This window comes from Pinus tabuliformis, chromosome 7, assembly GCF_031772625.1.
Source record: "Pinus tabuliformis cultivar Carrire ecotype Pingquan chromosome 7, CPIR1, whole genome shotgun sequence".
Lineage (NCBI taxonomy): Eukaryota > Viridiplantae > Streptophyta > Pinopsida > Pinales > Pinaceae > Pinus > Pinus tabuliformis.
The window spans coordinates 1,370,369,075-1,370,393,048 of record NC_142293.1 but is presented as its reverse complement, the minus strand read 5'-3'; the positions used below and the strand labels follow the sequence as shown (position 1 = coordinate 1,370,393,048).

The window sequence follows — 23,974 nt, the reverse complement described above, 5'->3', positions numbered from 1 at the left end:
AGATAAAGGAATCTTTTATGACATGCCTTTAATGAGTTGTTGACAGTGTTGGACCCACCAACATGTCAAGGGATCTCCACGGTGAGAAGTCCCAACTAGACCTCAGACCGTTTGGAGTAGAAGTCCCAGCATTGGGTAGTAAAGTTATGCCTCAACTGCGATAGTGCGTAGAGGTAAGCAAAATACATTTGTCAGAAGCAAGTGCGTGACCTTGCAACGAGTCAGGTGAGATGCATGGGGGTTCTAACACACGGAGGGGGAAATGAAGTGTATCCCTTAGAAGCCTATAATAGTACGCAGCCTGAAATGAACACACGAATTGAATGACATCACAAGATGGAAAGCAGAATAGTCGACAATCCAAAATGATGGCTTAAACCAACAACACGACTTCAACAAGATTCATACAATCGTATACAAAGTAGTTCATAAACAAATGCGTAAGTTAAACATCATACATTGCTAAAGTAACCAAAATAATCTAACTACAATAACAACATATGCATGAAGACATGTTGGCTTTGTTATATATATATATATATAAGTGAAAGTTCCATCCATACATACAACCATGACAGCCACTAGCACCAATAGTGGAACATTATAGTCAACACTACCTGCTCCTCCAAAGGGATGTGATCGCTGCACTGTGGAGAAGCCAAGGCTCGTCACAATACTCTCCAAGCCCTCTCTAAGCAATACCTAGCAAAAGCTTGGCTCCCAAAAGACTGTTCTATGAGTTATGAGGTTCTATATATAGCAAAGGTTGGGGTGACCCTTGACATTCCCCTTTGACTCTTGAACTACCCTCATGACTCTTCAACTTCATTACATATAACTCTTTACATTACTGTTGACAATGTTGGACCCGCCAACAAAGGGGATCTCCCCGGTATGAAGTCCCAACTAGACCTCACACCATTTGGTGTAGGAGTCCCATCTGGTACAATGGGTTGGTTGCCATTATCTTAGAGATTTGCCTTAGCTCTTGTTGTTCAGCACATGAGAGTGTTATGCTTGTAGCTTCAAGAAAGTGAGGTGAGTATGCCTGGTGAGTGCGTAATGTAACTTTGTGTCCAAGTTCTCTTACTGTCAAAATGGGGTGGTAAAGTGAACCTCTTGATGAGAGGGAATAGTCCCAACCAAGGAAGAAACACACGCGAACAACAACAAGGGTCTGTCTAGCATCCAGCGCATGCGGCAGTCGTGAAAACCAAAGTTCAAGGGAGAACACGTACACCGTCCAACAAAGTAGCCCACACGGGGGTGACAGTCGTTAAAATCAAGACACCACAAAGATGGTTTGTCTAATGTCCGGCGGAGTAGTCCACACGGACAGGACAGCAGTGATAAACAATACAACACATCTTCAACAACATGAGTACTAGAATAACCGAAGTAGTTGAACTATCTTAGTACAGGGTAAGCAAACATGCATTACAAACGTTTAAAGAATAGTCTTACAAACGGATACAAAACAAGCATGAAAACATGCTGCCCTAAAACAGGCTTCTACATTAAGCAAAAAATCCAAGACACATCTGTACACCATACATCACTAGTCCCAATAGTGGGACGTTGGAGCCACTGCTCGCTCCTCAAAGAATAGACTACAAACTCTCAAGGCTATGTGGGAGGAACCAAGGTGAAAATTCCTTTGCTCATACAATGAGGGGGTATATATAGCCAAGAGGAATAACTGACCCTTGTGACTCTTTGACTTCCCTCATGATTGTTTGACTTCCTATGACTTTTCGACTTTACATGACTCTTCAACTTCATATGAGGGTCTCTTCGACTTCCACTTTACATTACATTGATTACAACAAGCATGGCCCATAGTTGTGATGTGGCCGAGACAACTCATGACACAACTCGACATGACACTGCTGACATGTACTCGCTGACTATGGTGTCTATGTCGAATTTTTGTGTTGCGGAGTGATGATATGCTCTCGGTGTAACGTGTCTTCACTTTCGTATGGCAAAGTAAGTGGGGTCTTCGATAGTCTTGGTCTTTGCTTGATGGTGCATGTATATGTGTCCCTTTCGCTCGCTTTATCGATGTGCTTCGCGCGTTCATTTGACTGCGAGCAAGTCTTCTAGCATGCGCTCCTTTTCATCCCATTCGTGGTTGCGCCATATTTCATCGATGTGCCTGTTCCTACAATCACTCACGACAAGACGACATCAAATCCAAAAATCTCCTAGTCTAACATGATGAGTTGTTTTCCGTTTTGGTGCAGGTGACTGGGAGAGGGACAATGCACTGAAACTGCGCAGAGCACAGCACAGGCCGGGATGCGAGGCTCCAGAGCACTGTCGGGAAAAACTGCACAGATGTCACTGGGAGGCAGATTTGCGCAATCTGAGACAACAGTGACAGTTGCGGGGCAAAACCCGGTTGGGAGGCAGAATTGCGTAGTTTCCGAGAGGAAGGCCAGGCAAGGTGTCGAAATGCTAGGCCAGTCTGCGCAATTTTCAAGGGGGGCACTGGGCAGGTCATCCAGCTGGGATTTGCACAGTTTCTCTAGGGAAGACAAAGTGAGCAGTAGGAGTCACTGGCAGAAAAATCTGCGCAGTTTTCCAGAGGAGGACAAGATCGGGTTGTAGGAGTTGCTAGTCAAAATTGCACAATCTTGGGAGACCGTCCGAGCCCGTACATAACTACGCAATTTCTGGGTTGATTACAGAGAAGGCCAACAGGGAAGCCTGCCTTGCATATCTACGCAATTTCCCGAGACAGTGTAGTGATAGGCAGCAGATGCATGTCCCACATATCTGCGTAGTTTCTTCACGTAGTGCAAGGCAGTCAAGCTAGACAAGTTCTATGCAATTTTGGAGATCAGTACAGCCCTGGGTCACAGCTCAAGTCAATTTTTATGGTTGACCAATGGGAGGCTTGATGGGAGATCTTGCAGGAAGCATAGACTGGATCGGGTTCTATAACAACTTTTGCGCAGTTCTGGGAGTCAGTCAGCTGGCTCATTTCCATAATTGCGCAGTGCAGGCTTCCCGGAGGACAACATCAAGCTCTACGTAGTTCTGGGCATCAAATACAAGGTCACTGAGATTGGGGTCCGATTGAAGGAGGGTTGTCCGGTCAACAGATTTTCAGGAAAATGACTAAGTGTGAAAGCAAGTGTACTTGTGCATACATGACAATGTGATCACACACTTAGCACGACTTGACGACAAGACACCTCCAACCAACAAGACAAACATGTGCTCAGTGAGACTGACTCAAAGGTTAAGAGCGACAAGTGCGACAATTGAGATATGTCTTCGAACGACCATGACGACACTTGCGTGACAATGCTTACAACTTTGTGTGTGAGTGTGACCGATGTCGACAGAGCGAAAACAACTCATGCACACAAAGACAAACCTTCAAAATGCCAAAACAAACTCGCAAGCATGACATAGCAATCAACATGCCAAAAGACAATCGGTGATCGATCAAGAAAAAAGGGTTTGAATACTCGACAAGAGCTCATGGAATGAGCCCGAGTGTTTGCGACCATCAAGGAGAAAAACCAAGGAAGGCTTCGAAATTTGAATGCAGGCAAAAATTTTGGACGGTGTTGCAACCGCTACAACAATAATGTATGATTGTTTGCATTCCACTAATGACACTTGGAACTTCACTTTACATTACATTTGATTACAACCAATACAGTTCATAGTAGTGAGGTGGTCGAGACAACTCATGAGTCATGACACAACTCGACATCACACTGTTGACATGTATTGGCTTACTGTGGTGTCCATGTCAAGTTGTTGTGCTGCTAAGTGATAGATGTGTTCTTGGATGTGCTTTGTCTTCACCTCCGCATAGATTGGCGGTGTGGGGTCTCCAATGGTCTTGGTCTTTACAAGATGGTTCCATGCATGTACTCCTTTCACTCGCTGCTCGATGTGCTTTGTGCGTCCTTCTAACTGCAAGCAAGTCTTCTAGAATGCGCTCCTTCTTCATCCCGTTCGTCATCTCGCCATGTTCTATCAATCTACCACTTCCTGCAATTCACTCATGACAGGACAACATCAAATCCAAAACCTCCTAGTCTAGCATGATGCATCGTTTTCCGTGTTTGGGTCTAGGTGTCCGGGAGGGAGGACATGACACTGAAACTGCGCAGAGCACAACTCAAGCCGGGATGAGGAATTTTGGAGCTTGGTCTGCACTGTCGAGAAAAACTGCGTAGTGATGACTAGGAGGCAGAATCAGGAAGTGACAGTCACCAGTGTCGACTGCGAGATGAGACCTTGAAAGGGACAACTTCTATGCAGTTTCCAGAGGGAAAACAAAGCGAGGTTGCAAACGCACTGTTGGGCAACTCTGCGCAGTTTCCAGGGGGAAGACAAAACAAAGTTGTTGGGCATTTTTGCGCAATTTCTGAAGGGAAGACAGAACAAGCCTGCAGAGGGACTGTTGGTCAGTTTTGCGCAGTTCCTGGGAGGAAGATAAGGTAGAGGGCAAGGGAACCGCTACGCAACTTTCAAGAGGAAGACAAGACAGGCCACAGGGAGACCAGCTGGGAATTCTGCGCAGTTTCCTGAGGCAGTGCAGAGCAAGCCAGCAGAGGACCTGCCAGACAGGACTGCGCAATTTCTAGAGATAGTGCAGATCAAGGCAACAGAGGCCTTGCTGATCATTTTTGCACAGTTTCTGAAGGCCATTGAGGAGTTGGTTTGTTGGAGCAACTTTGCGGAGGCAATTTGTGCCTAGAGGTATTTTTTTCACTTCTAAAAATCTATTTTTGCTTATTTATTTTTTTGTGCAAATCCGGAAATTGAAAAGAGTGTTTTTCGTGAAAGAAATGAACATTGAAGTAATGCTATTTTTTTTGTTTTCATTTTCAAATTTTTTTCGTTTCATTTCCAAGTCAAAAAATGGCACCTAGAGTGAAAGATGTTGCTTGGGCATATGTTGAAATGGTCGATAGTCAAATGCATTGCAAATTTTGCCATAGAAAAATTAAAGATGGTCCTAGGGGCATTAATAGGTTGAAACAACACTTGGCAGGGATTAGAGGCCAAATTACTCCATGTGAATCACCACAAATTGGGGAGATTAAGAAGGAGTTGTTAAATAGCTTTGAGAAGTTTAAAGAAGAAAAGGCTAGGAAAAAAGAAATAGAAGCTAAAATTGGGAGGAAGAGGAGTAAACAAAAAATGATGGCTACCAACCCCTATTTTGATTTTGAGGGTTCTTTTTCTATCCCTTGTACTGATGCATCCAACCCCTTCCAATATGTTCCTCACTCTTTGGAGTTTATTCAAGAAAAGGGTAAGGGTAAAATGAAAAAGAAGGGTGATATGAATATCAAAAGTTATTTCACTGTCACACCCTCCTCTCCATCAAATGCACATGGTCTTGAAGCTAGTAGAACTTTGTAGCCCACTTTAGATGACCATTGGAAGAAAGAATTGAGGGAGACTGCTTGTGATTACATATGTAGATAGTGGTATGATGTTAATATCCCCTTCAATGCTTCCCGTTCACCATATTATGAGCCTATGTTTGATGCCATATTTGCTACTGGAAAAGCCTTTCAAAGGCCCTACTATGCATGAGATAAAGGGGTATCATTTGCAAAAAGAAATTTCCTCCATTAATGAGTATTTAAAAGATTTCAAAGACCCATGGGCAAGAACAGGATGTACCATCATGTCAGATGGATGGATTGATCAAAGGAACCGTACCTTCATAATCTTTCTTATCTTCTGCCCATAGGGAACCATGTTTCTAAAATCAGTTGATGCATCTGATAAGGTGAAAGATGGACAATTGTTGTTTCAGCTATTGGGTGAGGTTGTTGAGGAGGTGGGGGTGGCTAATGTTGTTCAAGTCATCACAGATAATGCCTCTAACTATGTTCTTGCTGGTAAACTGTTAGAGGAAAAACACAAAACCATCTTTTGGACCACATGTGCTGCACATTGCACAGACCTCATGCTTGAGGATATTGGCAAAATAGATTGGGTCAAAAACACTGTAGATCATGGCAAAAGCATAACAAAATTTATCTACAATCATTCATGGATTTTGAGCCTTATGAGGAGACACGCAGGGGGCAGGGATATTATTAGGCCTGCAATCACTAGATTTGCTACTCATTTTTTGACATTGCAATCTCTGCTTTCACAACATAGAAACTTGCAAAAAATATTTTCCAATGATGAATGGAATCAAAGCCAGTGGTCTCTCAAACAAGAAGGCAAAGAATTGAAAAAGAAAGTTAATGAAGAAATATTTTGGAGAAAGGCAGCCAAGATTGTGAAGGTTGTTGAGCCACTGGTTAAGGTGTTGCGGTTGGTGGATGCAGAAAGATTGGCTATGGGCTTCATTTATGAGGCTATGGATCAAGCAAAGGAGCAAATAAAGAGGGCATACAAGGATAAAGTGACTAAGTGTAGGCCCATTTGGGCAATCATTGATGAAAGATGGAACAATCAACTCCATCACCCTATACATGCAGCTAGGTATTTTTCGAACCCCCTGTATCATTATAAAGCTCAGGCGATAGGAGCTTTGAGTGGGGAGGTTAGAGATGGATTGATTGACTACATTGATCACATGATCCCATTGGAGTGTGATCAGCTGGAGATACACCGACAGATCACAACCTTCAGCAAAGCCACAGGTACCTTTGGGAAGAACCTAGCAAAGATTGCAAGGGAAGTAGATGAGCCAGATAAAGAAAAATTTCAATTTTCAAATTCTTAATACTTATTTTGTTAAATTGTTTATAATTTGAAAGTTGGATATAATTTTTTAAGCTAATTCATTACACTACTATGTTTTTTGCAGCACAATGGTGGGAGGCTTTTGGTAGCCATTGTACTCAATTGCAAAAGTTTGCAATTCGTATTTTGAGTCAAACTTGCAATGCTACTGGGTGTGAGAGCAATTTGTCTATCCTTGAGAGGATTCACATGAAGAAGAGAAATTGTTTGGATCAAAAACGGTTAAATGATCTAGTCTATGTCCAATACAACCTCTGGCTCAGATGCAACCAATTACTGAACAAAACCCTTGATTCAGATCCCATTGTGTTGGAAGATATTGATCCAACATCAGATTGGGTAGTGGAGAGTCATCCAGCAGAGTTTGATTCTGATGAGGATCTTGATTTGGATTTACAAACAGTGGCATCACTTGAACAAAATGTTCAGTTGAATGCAGATCCACTTGTACCAGCCTCAGGCCCAGCCCCAAGTCCTCCAGTTGCAAGCGCTTCCTCTGCTCAGCCACGACGGAAGCGCATATCTCGTCTATTTCTGCTGCACAGCTTGCTAGTGCTACCACTTCTACAGTTGCAGTTGGAGATGATGAGGAGGAGGAGCCATGGGTTTCCCTATCTGACTCTGATTCAGAGGTTGAGCCAGATGATGTTGGCTCCTCTAGCAGTAGCCAGTAGTACTGGTCAGTGGTGACTAGTGATGTTTCACAGTTTACTTTTGTTGTAGAGGCCATTTCTAGCCTCCTTGGTTATGTGTTTTTGTTTTGATCTCTATATCATCATCATGTATGTATTGGACAGTGCACTGGGTGCCATTTTGATATAATGGATATATTCATGAGCCTACTTTGATCATATGTTGTCTTCTATCTATATTCTAAAGCTTTGTGTTTGGAAACATGAATGAAAATCTTTAAAATTATGTTTTTTAATAAAAAAATAAATATTTAATGTATTTTTTACAACGACCGAGTCATTGAAATCAAACCGGCCGAGTCGATACCGAGTCGGAGTCAACCCTCGGCCGTTTCCGAGTCGGAGTCGGAGTTTTAAAACATTGGTACACACCTCCGCCATACAAAATTAATTAAATGTTGTTGTTTTCAATTTAATTAAATGTGTTAGTTGTACAATTACGCACATAAAATTCAAAAATTAATTTGATGTGTCATGTTGTGTTCTGTACGGTTTTTGTTAAGCTGTTGTATGAAGTTTTGAGACATTGATTGCTGTTGTCACAAAAATTTGGTATGTCGTGCATTTCGTCATCAAATTAATTTCAATGCTCAATGTCATACTACAATTAATTCAACCATTGTACAAGATTACACTGCCTTACCATACTACAATTAATTCAATTGTTGTACAAGATTACTTTGATACCATGTTAAACTATTGAGAATATGAGATTGGCGAAAGAATATGAATGAATAAGAGAGATGTATTATTTCAGTGTGTCAACAATTACACAAGATTGTGTTATATATATATATATAGGAGACTAGGAACCGGTCACCTAATTTATAATTACATATAATATAAATGTTATTTATTACTTACTACTGTATTATATTATTAATTAATATATATTATAATATTAAAGAAATCATCATTACAGTATCTAGCACCCTCCACAACAATACGGATATATAACATAATGCCGTCCACAGATTGTTGTGTCAAATCAGGTGCTAAAATTGAGTCGTCTACAAAGTGGACCTTAAGGAGTTGCTTAGCATTTAGTAAGAAGATAGATATGATATTTCCATGCAGTCTCGCTGCCTCGCACAAGGCACCTAGAGCATCAGCTGCGATTGTGTAGGATTTGGGAAACGACCATCCTAATACTTGTGGCAATAAAAATCAAATGCAAATAGTAAAATATCCACAATTATAGAACAAAGGAATTAGTAGCTAGTAGAGTGGTAGTAACCTTCCCGCACAACTATTTCAATAAGGACTTGACAATATACTTGCATTAAACATACACTCACAAACACTAACCTGTAACTATCAATGAAAATAAATATGATATTATAGCAATTGTATTAGCCAAGTTAGCCAGTCTATCGACTGAAATGAGCATCTCTAGATCTGCCTTATCTATTTATATATGTGTATGAATGATATTGAGAAATAGATTACATCACCTTTGAATCAAAGAAGAATTTATCCACAAGTTTGTAAACCTTTTTGATGTAAATTTAATTATGTAGAAATTGAGACAAAGGAAAGCAACTTCTGTGATATCTTTGTGTTTTGTGTATTTAATTATCAGTATGTAACATACCACCTTGAGCTCATTATGTAGTTAACTCGCCAAGGTGTAGCAACTACATTCCCTTCAAATAAAATTAATCACACCACTAAGTTCAGCAAAAGTGAGCAAGATTGGCTACAATTACCAAGGAACAAAGAAAATATGTGTACAACAGACAAAAATTACTATCCATTTCCTAGAGAAAACTGTCATACATAAAGATTGACAAATCAGAGGAGCATACACGAGAATCTATATTATAAAAATCTTCAAACAAATAAAAGCAAAGAACCCCACCCATTAGTAATGATTAAAATGATTCCAGTTATTACCTTCTCCAGCTGCTATCAGTGACAATGCATGAGCTGGTGACAAAACAACCTCTTCTTTTATACCCTCAACAAATGTTCCCTGCAATAAGGTACAATCTCAAAATTACATAAATGAAAAAAATTAAAGATTGTTTCAGTATACCAATTAGGAATCACTGGGAGACTAATGGCACTCCTTGTAACTTCATAGTTTGTCCACAAAATGCAAGAAGGTACTAATATCTCTATTCTAAAGCAGACAAAAAACGCGAAGACTTGAGAATTAGATAATCCAACATAATCTTACACTAATAATTGTACCCTTGTATGCTACTTAAACATGTAATTGGAGGCTACAGCATCATAGTTAAGACCTCAGGAGAATATTCTCCATGCAAACTCTGGCTTTGGACTACTTGGTGCATATACAACTTTTATTTAGAAAGAACAAAGCCAAAGATCGACTTCTCAATAAAGCCAAGCAAAAAATGACTCAAGCATGCATTACAGATCTATGATTTCAAGTTTATCCTAATGATTCTGTCCAGCTACTTTCTAGTTGGCAAACTAGAATGCTCTCAAAGGAATGAAATGGTTGCATTTGTCATTAATCAACAGACCAGACATGAAATAATCTTGCAAATCACACCATTCAAACTTTATGCCCCATCCATCTGGCCGCTGGGCACCAGCCATTTACCAAAAATTTGAATTCAACGTGACCATAGATGTTCCAGCTTAGAGATCCAAAATTTCTTTCTTTCAATTAAATGTCGATTTTCGAGTATGACAAAAGTGTCTAAGCTTTTCAGAATCTGGAGAGAAGAATGTTTTAGAAGGTTCTGAAGCAACTTGCTAATGTGGTTGATCATATAAATACACATCCACTCACTGATGCCAATTTCCTTGCCATTTTCACAACTATCCATATCCTTGTCCTTTTTCTTCATATAAGACTCAAGTCAAGGCTTTAGGATCAGATATGAGAAATCATACCAACATATGTTTAAAAGGATAATTTTCCTACAGCTCCTCAATAAGCTGATACATGAAATCTTCCAATACTTTGAGAGGTTTATGCTATAATTCCAACTTTAATCCTCAAAATATCCTCTAAGGTAATTGTTATGCAATGGAAAAATGTCGTTGTCCACTCAAAACTCTGTTATTTGAAAAATTGCCCCATAGAATGATTAGAAATTACCCCTGTAGATTGATGAGAAATCAGTGATCTCTTCTCTTTTGTGAAAATTGATTCCTTTGATGATAGAAAATATTGCCAAGTGCTCTTTTCATTGTTGGATCGTTGGCTTTTCCCTTCACGTGTAATGAGATGTGATTTCATTTGCTTTTGAGCTTTTAATGCTTTAAAAATGTTTCTTTGATGTTATTAGAGTAGGGTAAGGCTCGGGAACACTTCTTTGGTTTTTAAATTTTCAACTCAAAGCGAATAGATAGGCAGAAAGGATACGAAATGGTCAGAAATGGTCACACTGTTCATGACTTTTTGAAAAGCCTGGAATGTCATTTCCGACATCCAAAGGCATCATTTCATACACCAAAACTGTTTTCCAGACTTGTTAGAAACAATTTTTGGAATTCCTAAGTGGATTATTTCATATATTAAACAAATTCAAATGGGTTTAGGCTTTTACATGTTCAATTCTTTCTAACTTCTACCATTTTTCAACATTTCTTAGCTTCATCCCATCTGTTATCTGTTGAGATTCAGTTCATTGATCTCTCAAGCTAAAAAGTCTCCCATACATTCCTTGTCTATGAATCTAAGCACAGCATATGGTTGTTTCTGTATCTACAAAGAGATTACACTAAAAGATGGATGCAAGTATCCTTGTTACTGAAGTATTTCCATAGTATCATTCTCCTTGATCTGGTTGGTGTTAGTAAGAAGCAATGTTACTTGGGAGCGGGAGCGGAAGCGGGGAGCGGGAGCGGAAGCGGGAGCGGGGAGCGGGAGCGGAAGCGGGAGCGGGAGCGACCATTTTCAGAAGCTCCCGGTTTGGGAGCGAATCCCGGAGCGATTTTTTAAAAATATATATATTTTTTATATTTTTTAATTTTTGATACATATATGTCAACAAAAACATGTAGAATGATGAATTAGATATAAAAAACATAAAAAAGCATAGATTGAACCATATAACAACAATCATCTAGAAGTTATAATCTTCATCAACCACGTCCGCAAGTTAGTAACATAGTAACATACAACATATTGAGTCTCATGATTCATCAATCTTAAAGTTTCAAGCTTTCAAAATTCAATATATAACATTTATCATCATTGATCACCAAAGTTGTACTTGTAAGCTAAGTGTAACCATTACAACAAATAATATCTAACATGAAATGAAATGTTATAAAATGAAACGAAATGAAACAACTTTCAACTTTCATGAAGCATCATATTCATAATTCATTACTAATGAGTTATAATTGCCAACTTCAAGCTTAAATTGTCATATATTGTTTAAAAAAATATCATAATAAATATGAAAGAGTCAATAGTTATAAAAGCTACTAGAAACTAGAGAAGAGAAGTAAATCTATTATCTATTTCTTATGCTTGGGCCTCTTGCCACCACGAGAAATGTCTAATTTTTTAGTCTTGTTGCAAAATCATGATCTTTGTCATTAATATCACCCTCCAAGCATTAATATCTAGAGGTATCTTTGTCATTACCTTTGTATCTGTATAGGGATCTTTGTCATTAATATCACCCTCTAAGCATTAACATAAGATAGAAAAATCATAGCATGTCAAGTCAAGATTTTGTTTGAGTGATGCGTACATTTTTAGAAGGGTCATGATAGAGGAGTTCGACAACCAATGTCACTAACATCAAGGTACATAGAGGAATTGGTACTCTTGATTAAATATGAGTTCCATACCCTAATACATGACAAAATTCAATGGAAACATTGCAATCCCCCAATCCTGAAATCCTGAAAAACTGATAAGTCTGCTGGATTTTGAATGAAATCTAAAATTCTACTTTCTCCATATGAAATCCAATGAGGACGAAACCACTCTCAAACATCCTGAGTCATTTCATGGTAATGTTAAAAATTTAAGTAAAAGGATGAAAATGAAAATTAAAGAAAATGTCACTTTTACTTTAAGAATTTAACATTACCATGAATAGCATATCAATACTAGGGCCTAGACTTGATCATTAAGTTGCCCCACTCAAAAACTATTTGTTTCTTTCAAAAAAAATTGCATTTCGAACATTACTACAAAAAAAAAAATGCAAAAAAGGCAAAACGCTCCCGAAAACGCTCCCGAAAAGGCAGGGAGCGAAATTTTTTTTAGGGAGCGCGCTCCCGACCCGCTCCCGCCCGGAGCGCGGATCGGGAGCGGGAGCGAGGGGGGGGGGGCGCTCCCCCGCAACACTGGTAAGAAGGCATTGTAGCTCTCTAGCTGAACCTATTGAAACTAACAAGAAGACCTTTAACTTTATGCTTGTAAAAGAAGTGCCATCTTTTGCACAAGTCTTGAGTTTCTATATCTCTTATCATGATATGGTTGGAACCATCAATATAGCATCGGGTTGGCATTGCCTTTCCATGGTCAAATGTCTTGGTCATCCAATATACTTGATTTGAGAAAGAATAACTCCTGCGACAATGGCTCACTTGTCATATCATTTTTTCCTCGCACAAGGCACCATTCATGTAACAATGTCTATGGCCATGTAGTAAACTCGTCTCTTAGCAATCTATTCCATAGCTTTTCCTGGTTAAAATAAAGAAGTGTTCAAAGCATGGGCTAATTTTCTGTGTTGTTAGTTCTCTCCATTGTGAAAGATGAAATATCTCATTGCACAATGCTCATTCAGGTTTATTCCGTCAATAAGTTTTTGATAGTTTAAAATTCCCATGATCTTGCATGCATAACTTAGATTTGCATTATTATTAAAGTTAGTATTAAAGCTGTCCATGCGTATTTTGTCAACTTGGGGACATCACGAAGCAGTATCAAAGCTCATTTGTTACAAGGTTGCTTAGTGAGAGGCCTTGAGGGTTTTGCATAATGGTATCAGAGAAAAAAATTAGGAAGCATTGTTCTATGTATTTATGTGAATCTACTGGGGTAATCTACAGAATCATATCCTAAGCTTCACATACATTGATAACAAAACTTCAAAGAGAGATATGAAAAACCATGTGTAACAGTTTCTTCTGCTCTACAAAAAATTTACAAAAATAGTTATCAAAAATGTTGTGTGCGTGCCTAATATAGTTGCCATTCAGAATGCCACATTTATCACAATATGAAAACAGCTGCCAAGTTTCAAGCCTTGAAAACATGCCTAGAATTTTGACACCTACACAAATCAAAGAAAGCTTATGACAATTCAAATTTCAAAAGAAAATATTTGAGCACAATGATCGATTTTATTATTTCAATAGTGCAAACAAGTACCAGCTTTCTAGTAATGTGTACAAAGTGCTACGTAGTACAGTTGTACTATGCATATGGCATAAAAGAAACCTGCAACTGGCTACAAAACTAATGTTATAGCATTATCGTCATAAAACACAGAAATATTAGGTAGGGACCAAACAGCATCATAGATTGAGCTCAGACCTGAGCATCTTCCCTTATTCTTAGGTTTTGCCCTGCAGGGTCTAACAAGTCATTAATAACCTGCACAGAAAAATCAAATACCAACGTCAAAATCTAATTACAACATTCACTAGTAGAAAGTAGCTACTGTTGATGAAAACAACATACTAATTGATATCAATACAAAAAAAAAATAACATTTGCTCTTCATACAATGACCATGCCTTCAAAACTTATCCCATTAATATCCCTAACAAAACATAATAAACCAAGTAGTTTCACAACCCTACTATCTATATCTTCATTAAGATGTCTTCGTTCTTAACATTGGGGATGACACAAAGAAAGAGATATGGAAGATGTTAACCAATTCCACCATCACTTGCCTTTCCATTAGAGATACAACATCCTATTTCAAATCAAAAACATAAATGCACTGACTAAATTTTAGAAATTCCATACCCAAAGTATCCCAATAAAGCCTAGTTTTAAATATTTTCACAACACTATTATCTATAACATTCATTAAATTAGTTGTGTTCAAGTGTTCATTCTTAACATTGAGGATGCTACAAAGCAACAGATATGGAAGATGGTAATCAATTCCACCATCACTTTCCTTTCCATTAGAGATGCAAAACCCTATTTCAATTAAAAAGATAAATGCACTGACTAAATTATAGTAATTCCATCCCCAAAGTATCCCAATAAAGCCTAGTTTTGGACCTTCATAAATGCAAGGGCGGCTGCTCCATTCAATGCATGATATTTAATGCAGTGCAGCCCATTGTATTTCTTGCACAGCAGTCTTCACTTTAGCTTCTCAGCCTGCTATTAATGGTAGTACATCCCACTATTAATTAGTAATGGGTCTTTAACAATTGTAGTCAATAGGTACAACATGAAGCAACTTGAGAATGTTTTTTCCTTTTGCTTCTTAATTGGAGCTCATGGAAGGAAAGACCATCCAGAACTGAGTTTGAGAGGTGTTGTCATACAAACTATACAGGCTAGGTGCGAAAACGCTCAAGAAGGGGGTTGTCACTCTGATCCCAAGACTCTTTGTTCTAGTTGTCTCCCTACAGCAGGTTGTGGAGGGTAGTCCCTATGAAATGTGAAGATGCAAGACCCGTCGGGAACTGATAAGTCAGGAAGGCACAACTGAATGGCCTAGAAACTTGGTTAATTTAGCAAGTTTAGAGATTAAATTAGATTATTGTGAAGGACCAATGTCTTAATAGAGTTAGATACTTGCTTTATATTGAATTATTCACCTATGTTACTAGGATTCGGATACGGATACGGATCCGGATCCGCTAGTTTTTTGAAAATCTAAGATCCGGATATGGCAAGGATACATCACGTACACAAAAAAAATATAATATAATAATATTTTAAAAAAATTTAAAAATACTTTAGAGCTAAAAAATCAAATACTCCATGAAACCATCAAACCCTTTTAGAAAACTGAATGATAAATATGAAGATTGAAACACTGAAATGATGCATCCTCCCTCATACAAAGTAACAAAAAGGATCATAATATCATAAATGATAATAGTAAATACATTTACATATCCTCAAATGGATCTATATCTTCTGCATATTGCAACTCTACATCATGAAATTGAATAGATGATGGGGGTCCTGGAATGTAGGAAGTTGCATCAGTAGGTTGGACTGGTGGTGGAACAATATCCTCAAGTAGGTTGAGGTGAGTCATGGCATTCAGTGTCAGGTTCAAGTCAGAGATCTCAGGCTCCATATCCCACATCCTGCTCGGACCTTTTTTATACTCTGGTTCAACATGTGATAGAAGAGATTTTGGGTCTGTTTTGATGATTTACCCCTTCACTCTACTCATGTTGTGATGGTTCCATAATGATAATGGTCTATAGACTATAGGTTACCTAACTGCATATAAAATTCAAATTATAATATATTAATATATTATCAATATAGTACATTTGTAATATACAATTAAAAAGTAAAATAAAAAATGATAAAAATAAAAAAATGAAATGCATTAAAATTTAACAAATAATTTTGAAATTTTCTAACACTTCATAATAAAATAAATATAAACCTAAATACACAATTAAAATACATCATAATAAAATATTAAAATCTAAATAGTTGAATATTAAAATTTAAACACTACCAATTTAAATTAAAAAAATGGCATTGATATTTATAATAACGATTATATAATATAATTATATTTATAATAATTATTATTAAATTATATAAATAATAACATATCATATATACGCTCAGATTTGAGATTTCCATACGATATTGGATATAGGCTTATAGCGTATATATAAATATTAAATATTAAATAGGCTAATAGCATATATAAATTAGGGATAGCGTATATAATATTTGTTCATAACAAATGGTTAGGGATAACCGTATGTAATGTTTTGTATATAACATAGTGTACGCAATGTTTTTTTCATAATATTTATATATAGCCTATATAATATATATAACCATTTATCCATATTATTTATTATCTATTGACACAAATATGAAATATCGTGATTTTTTTCCCTGTCTAGCCGTCCGAGTTGGTGGTGCCGACAAGCTTGAGCGGTTGAGCCCACTGCCAAATGGAACAGGAACAGGAATAGTCGAAGCGTTGTCTGTCGTCGAGTTGGTGGTGCCGAATGGTCGAAGTCGTGGCTGTCTACGCTGCTGTTTGCGTCGCTGTCTACCCTGCGGCTGGATGGGGTCACGGTGTATATAATCCCTGCAACTCGATTCAAAGAACAATGCAATATAAAAAGTTAAAAACATTCAACTGTTTTAACTTTTGTGGCTACTCTGTTCGAGACACACTGTTTGCCAACAACTAAGAGGGCCTACTTTACACTGTTTAACCTAAAAGTTAAAACCGCAACCGCAAACCTAAAGTGTGTTAACTTTTTCTGTTTCATTTTGGCGGTTCTGACATACAGTCTCGGGATCCGTTTCGGGACAAGATATCCGTTTCCGTAAAATGAAGAACCGCCACAGTGTCGTATTTCACACGTTTCCAGGTGTATCCGTATCCGGATCCGGATCAGATCCATGGATCTTGGCCCTCTGCTTGCCGGATCCGGTAACATAGTTATTCACCAAGTAACCGAATGAACAGTTGTTGCCTTAGGATGCTTCACTATCTTATATGGAATGCAACATCTAAAATCTATGGGAGATGTATAATCTTGGTTTATTTTAAATTATATGCCTACCTAGGTAAATTTTTCCTCTCAATTGTTGAAACTAGTCTCTAGAGTAAGTTGTGAGAGAGAAACCCAGGGGAAGCAAGCTATGGCTTGATTAACGATCCCTCCCCTTGAGTTCTAACCACCTGATATCTCCAATGCTGCAGACACTGTGGCTCTGACGACTGCATGGTCACCATGTTAACCACTAAAAAGGGTCTAAGCTTCACAAGCTACGTGAAATAATTAAGGGCCTATCTCTCTGTAGACCAAGTTTATGCTTGGAAGTAAGTTAATTAATGCAAAACTAGGCCTAAGATGCAAGTGCAAAATATGAGTGATTAATCTTAAGGTGAGATTGTTAAGGTTCTTAACTTAAAGACAATGATATTCAATCTAGAACAATGAAGTACTTAACAGTGTATAATGACAATATTCACTAAAAGAAAAGTGCTCAAATGAACTAGATAAATGGTGCCAGAAAATATTGCCAAGAGTAATAATAGACAATTACTTATAAAAAGGGCAATGCTTCTTTGCACAATTAGCAAATCTTCAAAATTATAACAATGGAACACCAATATGCCAATTAGATACACAAGAGAAAGATTGAATTCCCTATGAACACAATTTGATTTACTTCAAGATTCCTCTTATCACAATTATGATTAGACTTGATTAAGTGCTTTAAGAGTGACTTAGATTAACAAGATTGTAAATCCACAAGAGTTATTTATCTCCACAATATCAATGAAGAGCAATGTATTCACTTGTCCAATAACCAATGATAGCAATGAGAAACTAGAGCATTAATCCACAATGTTACTCCTTAAGCCAACTCATCAAACAATTATCAATCTAATTAAAATACTTGTGTTTGTCAATGCAATGAGAGAAATGGTTATGCAAGAGTGCAAATGGATGCCAATGACGCAAGATGGGGCAGCCAAGAGACCAATGATTGCAGGAGTAAGATAGGCACCAATTCTACTAGAAAACACTTATCCAAGATCCACAAGATGCAAGGAACAAATGCCAAATGAAATTAGATGACCTTCAACACCTTTTTCCACCACTGTAATTTTTATATCAAACCTTTATGCAGTATATATCAAACCTTAAATTATTATGACAGCCTTCAAGAAATGATAAGATATGTCAAGTAATGCAAGTTTAGTTAATGCAAATGATAAAATAATAATGAAATATGACTACTAGCTTGCCGTTATGCCACTGTTATGTCATTTCACCACTGTTGTAGGTGAATTTATATGGCTGTAGCAAACATATCAGCTCTGGAAATTAACCCAACAGTCCACAAAAATTCACTTATATGCAATGAATTTCACATTAGATTAACTCTTGCTGCCTTAGGTGAATTATTTAGTGAATTTAAGTTTTATATAGAATGTGTTTAGGACCTGAATATTTTAATGCCCTGTGTCAGACAATAACAAAAAAATGATGAGATTTAAATTAAAAGTGAATTCATAACTGAAATTTAACAATTTACAGAAGCTCTAAATTTGGGAAATTAACAGAATTTTAATGAAATTTATACTCAGAATATCCAGAGAAGCTGAAATTCAACCATTCGTTTGCAGGTACTTACCTACACTTTCGTTTGAAGTTGTTCCCGAACTGTTGTTGCCCCAAATTTTCTCTCGTTACCAAAAGGACCAATTCCTCCCTGCCAAACTGGGCATAACCTTGATACAAAGCTCTAGAATACCTCAAATTTGAAGTACTCCGGCCCCATGCCCAAAAATTTCAAGAAAAATTAAGGCTTCACTCACTTTCTCTGCTGTGGATTCATCCTTTGTTTCTCCTAAAACCATTTCCCCCTTCCAAACCCCTCTTCCTCCCTTAAATAGCAGAGGTCCCTTCACCTCTATGCATTTGTTCACCGCCTTTATAAAAGAATATTACTTTATGTTAAACGGTGGTTGCCTCATCATGCTTCTTGCATTTAATTGATTCAGATGACTTTACAACATAGGGTGGAATCAATTTTAACTATGACGGTTTGTGTTTTGATTTACTAAAATAGTATATAGTCATAATGATTTAAATATTATTTTATTTTTATAACATATCAGGTTTAATAATAAAGTTTACGGATTTAGTTTATTTAATATATATTTTGGGTTATATACAAGCTGGTAAACCTATGAATAAACTCAACATTTTCATAGGTATTTAATTAGCACTTTTGATAATTAATTCATTTATCTTATATTTAGACATTCTTCATGAGTAGTTGATATATATACTAGTGCAATGTATGTGATGCATGCATATGTAGCTATCATATGCATGCCTCACATGCATGCTAATATTGCTATGCTACTCATGATTTGAGATAGGTTGTTACAAATATGTTGTTGTCATGAAATGCTTCAGAATTTAAAATAATAACAGTCATAAGAATGAAGGATTAGAGAGCAAACCAACAGGCCTAGTGGACTTGTAGGTGACTAGATAGGCTCCCAATGAACTTGACTACTTGCAATCACACCAAATGTTAGACATGAAATAATAACACAAACTAAATCAATGCAGAACAATAGCCAAATGAGGGCTAGAAAAATAGGCGAGCATTAGGAAACCCCAACACTAGGGCTAGGAAGGGCAAATGAAAAGCTAGAAGCACCAAGCAAGGGTAGCAATGAGGGGGAAGATGCCTAATAGGCCTATGGCTAAGGAGAAAAAGCCCCTTCGTGCTGACGTCAAGCCCCAAAGGGCTAACGTGGGGCAAGGAAGGCCCTAAATGGGCCTGCAGCTAAGGGAAAGTCCCTTTAGGGACTGTGGCCAAGGCTGAAAAGGGGGACCAAGGGCCAAAGAAGCCCTTAAAAGGCCACAACAAGGGCAAAGAAGGGAGGTCGAGGCCCCCTAAAGGGCCGAATGGCAACGGTTAAGGCTCTTAAAGGCATGCGACTAGGCCAATGAGGGAGGTCGAGGGCTAGAGAAGCCCTCTATGGCCCATGGCTAGGCTAGAGGAGGAAGATGGCTAGGCCTACAAGCCTTAAAAGAAATTCCATAAACCTGCAATTGCACAAAAATGCCAAAAATCATTGCCTTAGGGCCTCAAATGCTGGACTACTTCCCTTCTACAATTGGACGTTGAGTTTGGAGTAAAAATACTCAGCATTAAACAGAAAACGATATATATATTTTATCAATGAATTGATGATGGATACAATTCTGGAAAGCCTCTAGCTTAAATACTGCGTCGGTTGCCTCTTAGTGAATGGGCATGATCGTTGATGATGCCCTTTGCCTTAATTTAACTAATAATTACAAAGATAATTAAATTTTACATAACATTTCCTTCCTCCTGAAAAGATGCTTTGTCCTCAAAGCATACGTAACAATGGGTGTTGTTGGCGAAACACTTATGTCTCCCAAGAAGCTTCTTCTTCTAGTAAGTCCTTCCACTTGATCAGGTATTCTTTGATTACTCGAGATCGCAACTTCTTTTTCCTGATGGAGATGATGCCTTCTGGTTCTAGCATGACCCTTCCTTTGTCATCTAAAGTCGAAAGTGTTGTTTGTGTTGATTGATGTACACCAAGTGCCTTTTTAAGGCAAGTTACATGGAAAAAGTTGTGAACGCGACTTTTATCAGGAAGGCTTAAACTGTATGCTGCTTGGTTGATATTTTTGTCGATCTGGTATAGTCCATAAAACCTTGATGCCAATTTGATTTTTCCCTTTTGTTTTAAGGATAACTGCATGTAAGGTTGAAAGTTTAACAAACACCCATTCTCTAACTTCAAGTTCCCTCTTTGTTCTATTTCGATCAGCTTGTTGCTTCATACAATTTCTTACATTATTTAGATTTTCTTTAAGAGTTTAGATGACTTTTTGGGTTTCTTCTAACTATTTTTTAGCAGCTGGAAGTTTCGTCTTGATGATAGCAAAGTCCTTCCATTTTATAGATTTGTACCCGTACAGAGCTTGAAATGGAGTCATTTTCGTTGGCGTGTGGTAAGTAGAATTGTACCACCATCTAGCGAGATGTAATCACTCAACCCACTTATTTCGTTTGTTTGTGGCATAACAATGTAGGTAGGCTTCTAAACATTTATTGACAACCTTGTTTGGTCATCTGTTTGAGGATGGTAGGTTGAACTCATGTTGAGGTAGGTTCCTATATGATTGAAAATTTCCTTCCAAAAATTACCCTTAAATTTGGCATCTCTATCGCCTATAATGACCTTGGGAAATCCATGTAATTTGTAAACATTTTTGCAAAATATCTCAGCGATTTGTTTTGCTGAGTCTGATTTCCTCATTCCAATAAAGTGAGCATACTTGGTGAGTCTGTCGACTACTACAAGAATTTTATCCTTACCCTCAGACACAGGTAAACCTTCGATAAAGTCCATTGATATTTCTTCCCATTTCTGATTCGGGATATTTAAAGGATGAAGTAGTCTAGGTGTCATAATATTTTCATTTTTATTCCTCTGGCATTTATCGCATTCTGCTACATATTTCTGAATATCGTTACTCATTCCCTTCCAAAAGAACGATTGACGTGCATTATAGTAGGTTTTAAAGAACCCTACATGTCCAATTGACAGTGAATCATGTGACTCCTTGAGAATCTTGGCTTTAAACTTGGAATTTGAATTCAGATAAATTCTTCCTTTGTACCATAGAATATCGTTCTTCCATTCAAATTTTGAATTTTGAGGAAGGTTATTGATTATGGCACTGGTTTTTGGATCTTTTGCATATTCACTTCGAATCTCATTAAGCCATTCGGGAACAATGACCAAAACTGCAAGTAATGATGGTTCTTCGTCTTTCCTGGACAAAGCATTTGCCACTACATTGTCCTTTCCTCTTTTATGTAATATCTCCATGTCAAAAGCAGCAATTTTTTCAATCCACTTTTGTTGTTCTTCTAAGAACATTTTTTGTTGGATGAGGTACTGGAGACTGTTATGATCTGTTCGTACGAAGAACTTACTTCCCAAAAGATATTGCCTCCGCTTGGCTAGTGCATACATAATAGCGAGAATTTATTTGTTGTATGTAGATTTAGATGTTCTAGCTTATTGAGTTTCCTGCTTTCGAATGTTATTGGATGACCATCTTGCATTAAGACTGCTCCAATACCAAAACCTGAAGCCTCACACTCAATTACAAAAGGTTTTATGAAATATGGGGTTGCCAATACAAGGGCATTAGACATAACTTCCTTCAAGTCTTCAAAATACTTTTCTGCTTCAACATACCATCGAAATGAGTTCTTCTTTAGAAGGTTTGTTGGGGGTGCGGTTATATGGGCATAGTTTTTAATAAATCTTCGATAATACCCGATCAATCATAAAAATCCTCTTAGCTTGGAGATATTAACTTGGTTGGGCCATTCCTTTATAGCCTTGATCTTATTAGAATCTACTTTTACTCCTTCCTTGGATATTATATGTCTGAGATACTCTACTTCCTCCTTCCCAAAAGTGCATTTGGGCATCTTGGCATAGAACTGATGCTCTAAAAATACAATAATAACTTGCTCCAAATGTTGTAGGTGCTTCTTCCATGTTTTACTATAAATTAGAATGTCATCAAAGAACACTAACACAAACTTCCTTAGATATGGAAGAAATAGCTCGTTCATAATAGCTTTGAATGTTGTTGGTGCATTGGTTAACCCAAAAGGCATTACTTTAAACTTGTAATGACCTTCATGTGTTCGGAATGTCGTTTTTGCTATGTCTTCCAACCTTATTCTGATTTGGTGATACCCTGACCTTAAGTCCAATTTTGAGAAGTATTTAGCTCCATGTAGTTCATCCAACATTTCATCGCTAAAAGGTATTAGAAAGTTGTTTTTAATTGTTATTTTGTTTAGTCCTCTATAATCGACGCATAATCTGAATGATCCATCTTTCTTTCGAACTAATACAACTGGAACAGCATACAAAATTTTACTTTTTGTGATAATGCCACATTTTAAAAGATCCTGGGCTAATCTTTCAATTTTGGGTTTTTGATGATGTGGATTTCCATACGGCTTGATGTTGATGGGATTTTATCCTGATTTGACTTCGATTGTATGCTTGATTTCTCTTTTAGGCGGCAACTCCATTGGAAGATCTTGGAATACTTTTTCGTGCTTTTGAACTAGCTCTTGGACCTTCGGTGCTTCTTTGTTGACCAGATTTGAAGTTAACATTTCTAATTGATGACATTGTACTAAATAAGCTAGTGCTCCCTTCCAAATCATTTTCATCATCTGAGATGATGATACAATTTGATTCTCAGGTGGCTAGAACCCATATAACTCGTATTTCTTCCCATTTAAATTTTATAAATTGCTTTTGATGGTTGGCAGAGTAAGTACCTAGGGTTTGAAGCCATTGGATACTTAGGATCACATCCACTCTTAATGGTACAATGTAGAACGGAGATTCTAGATTATAGTCTTGAATCTGTAATTTGACTTTATGGCATTTCCCTACTTTTTCAATTTTCTTACCATCAGCTACCATAACCTTCATGTTGGGCATGGGAAATGTGAAAATGTTGAGTCTTTTCGCCATAGTTGAGTCCAAAAAGTTGTGGGTGCTACCGGTATCGATCAGAACCATTACGTTGCTCTTCTTGATATGTCCTTTTAACTTTAATGTCTAGGGTTGCGATATACCTATCATGGCTGATAATGACACTTGTGGAATATTCTCGTTATCTAGTTCTGGAGAGAATTCTGGAGAATCTTCGATTTCTTCTACGTCTGATTCATCACTGTCTGAATCATTAGTTGCTTCACATTTATACAGGTTCTTGGTCTCTTTTCCTTTAACACACCTATGTTTAGGGTCCCATTTTTCGCC

At 37.6% G+C, this 23,974-nt stretch overlaps 1 protein-coding gene across 33 annotated transcripts in view; it reads right to left on the bottom strand.

The window, feature by feature from the left end:
• Positions 1-23,974, bottom strand: part of LOC149252728 (kinesin-like protein KIN-7E, chloroplastic) — a 370,076-nt gene that overhangs the window by 273,159 nt on the left and 72,943 nt on the right. For all 33 annotated transcript variants that reach the window (XR_016266978.1, XR_016266981.1, XR_016266983.1 and 30 more), the window contains exons 7-8: positions 13,933-13,992; positions 9,339-9,417 (exon numbers count right to left, since the gene is read on the bottom strand). Coding sequence is in view for 9 of the 33 variants with exons in the window: in XM_089459767.1 (XP_089315893.1) it covers positions 9,339-9,417; positions 13,933-13,992 (139 nt within the window). In the remaining 24 variants the exon portion in view is untranslated. The remainder of the gene's footprint in view (positions 1-9,338; positions 9,418-13,932; positions 13,993-23,974) is intronic.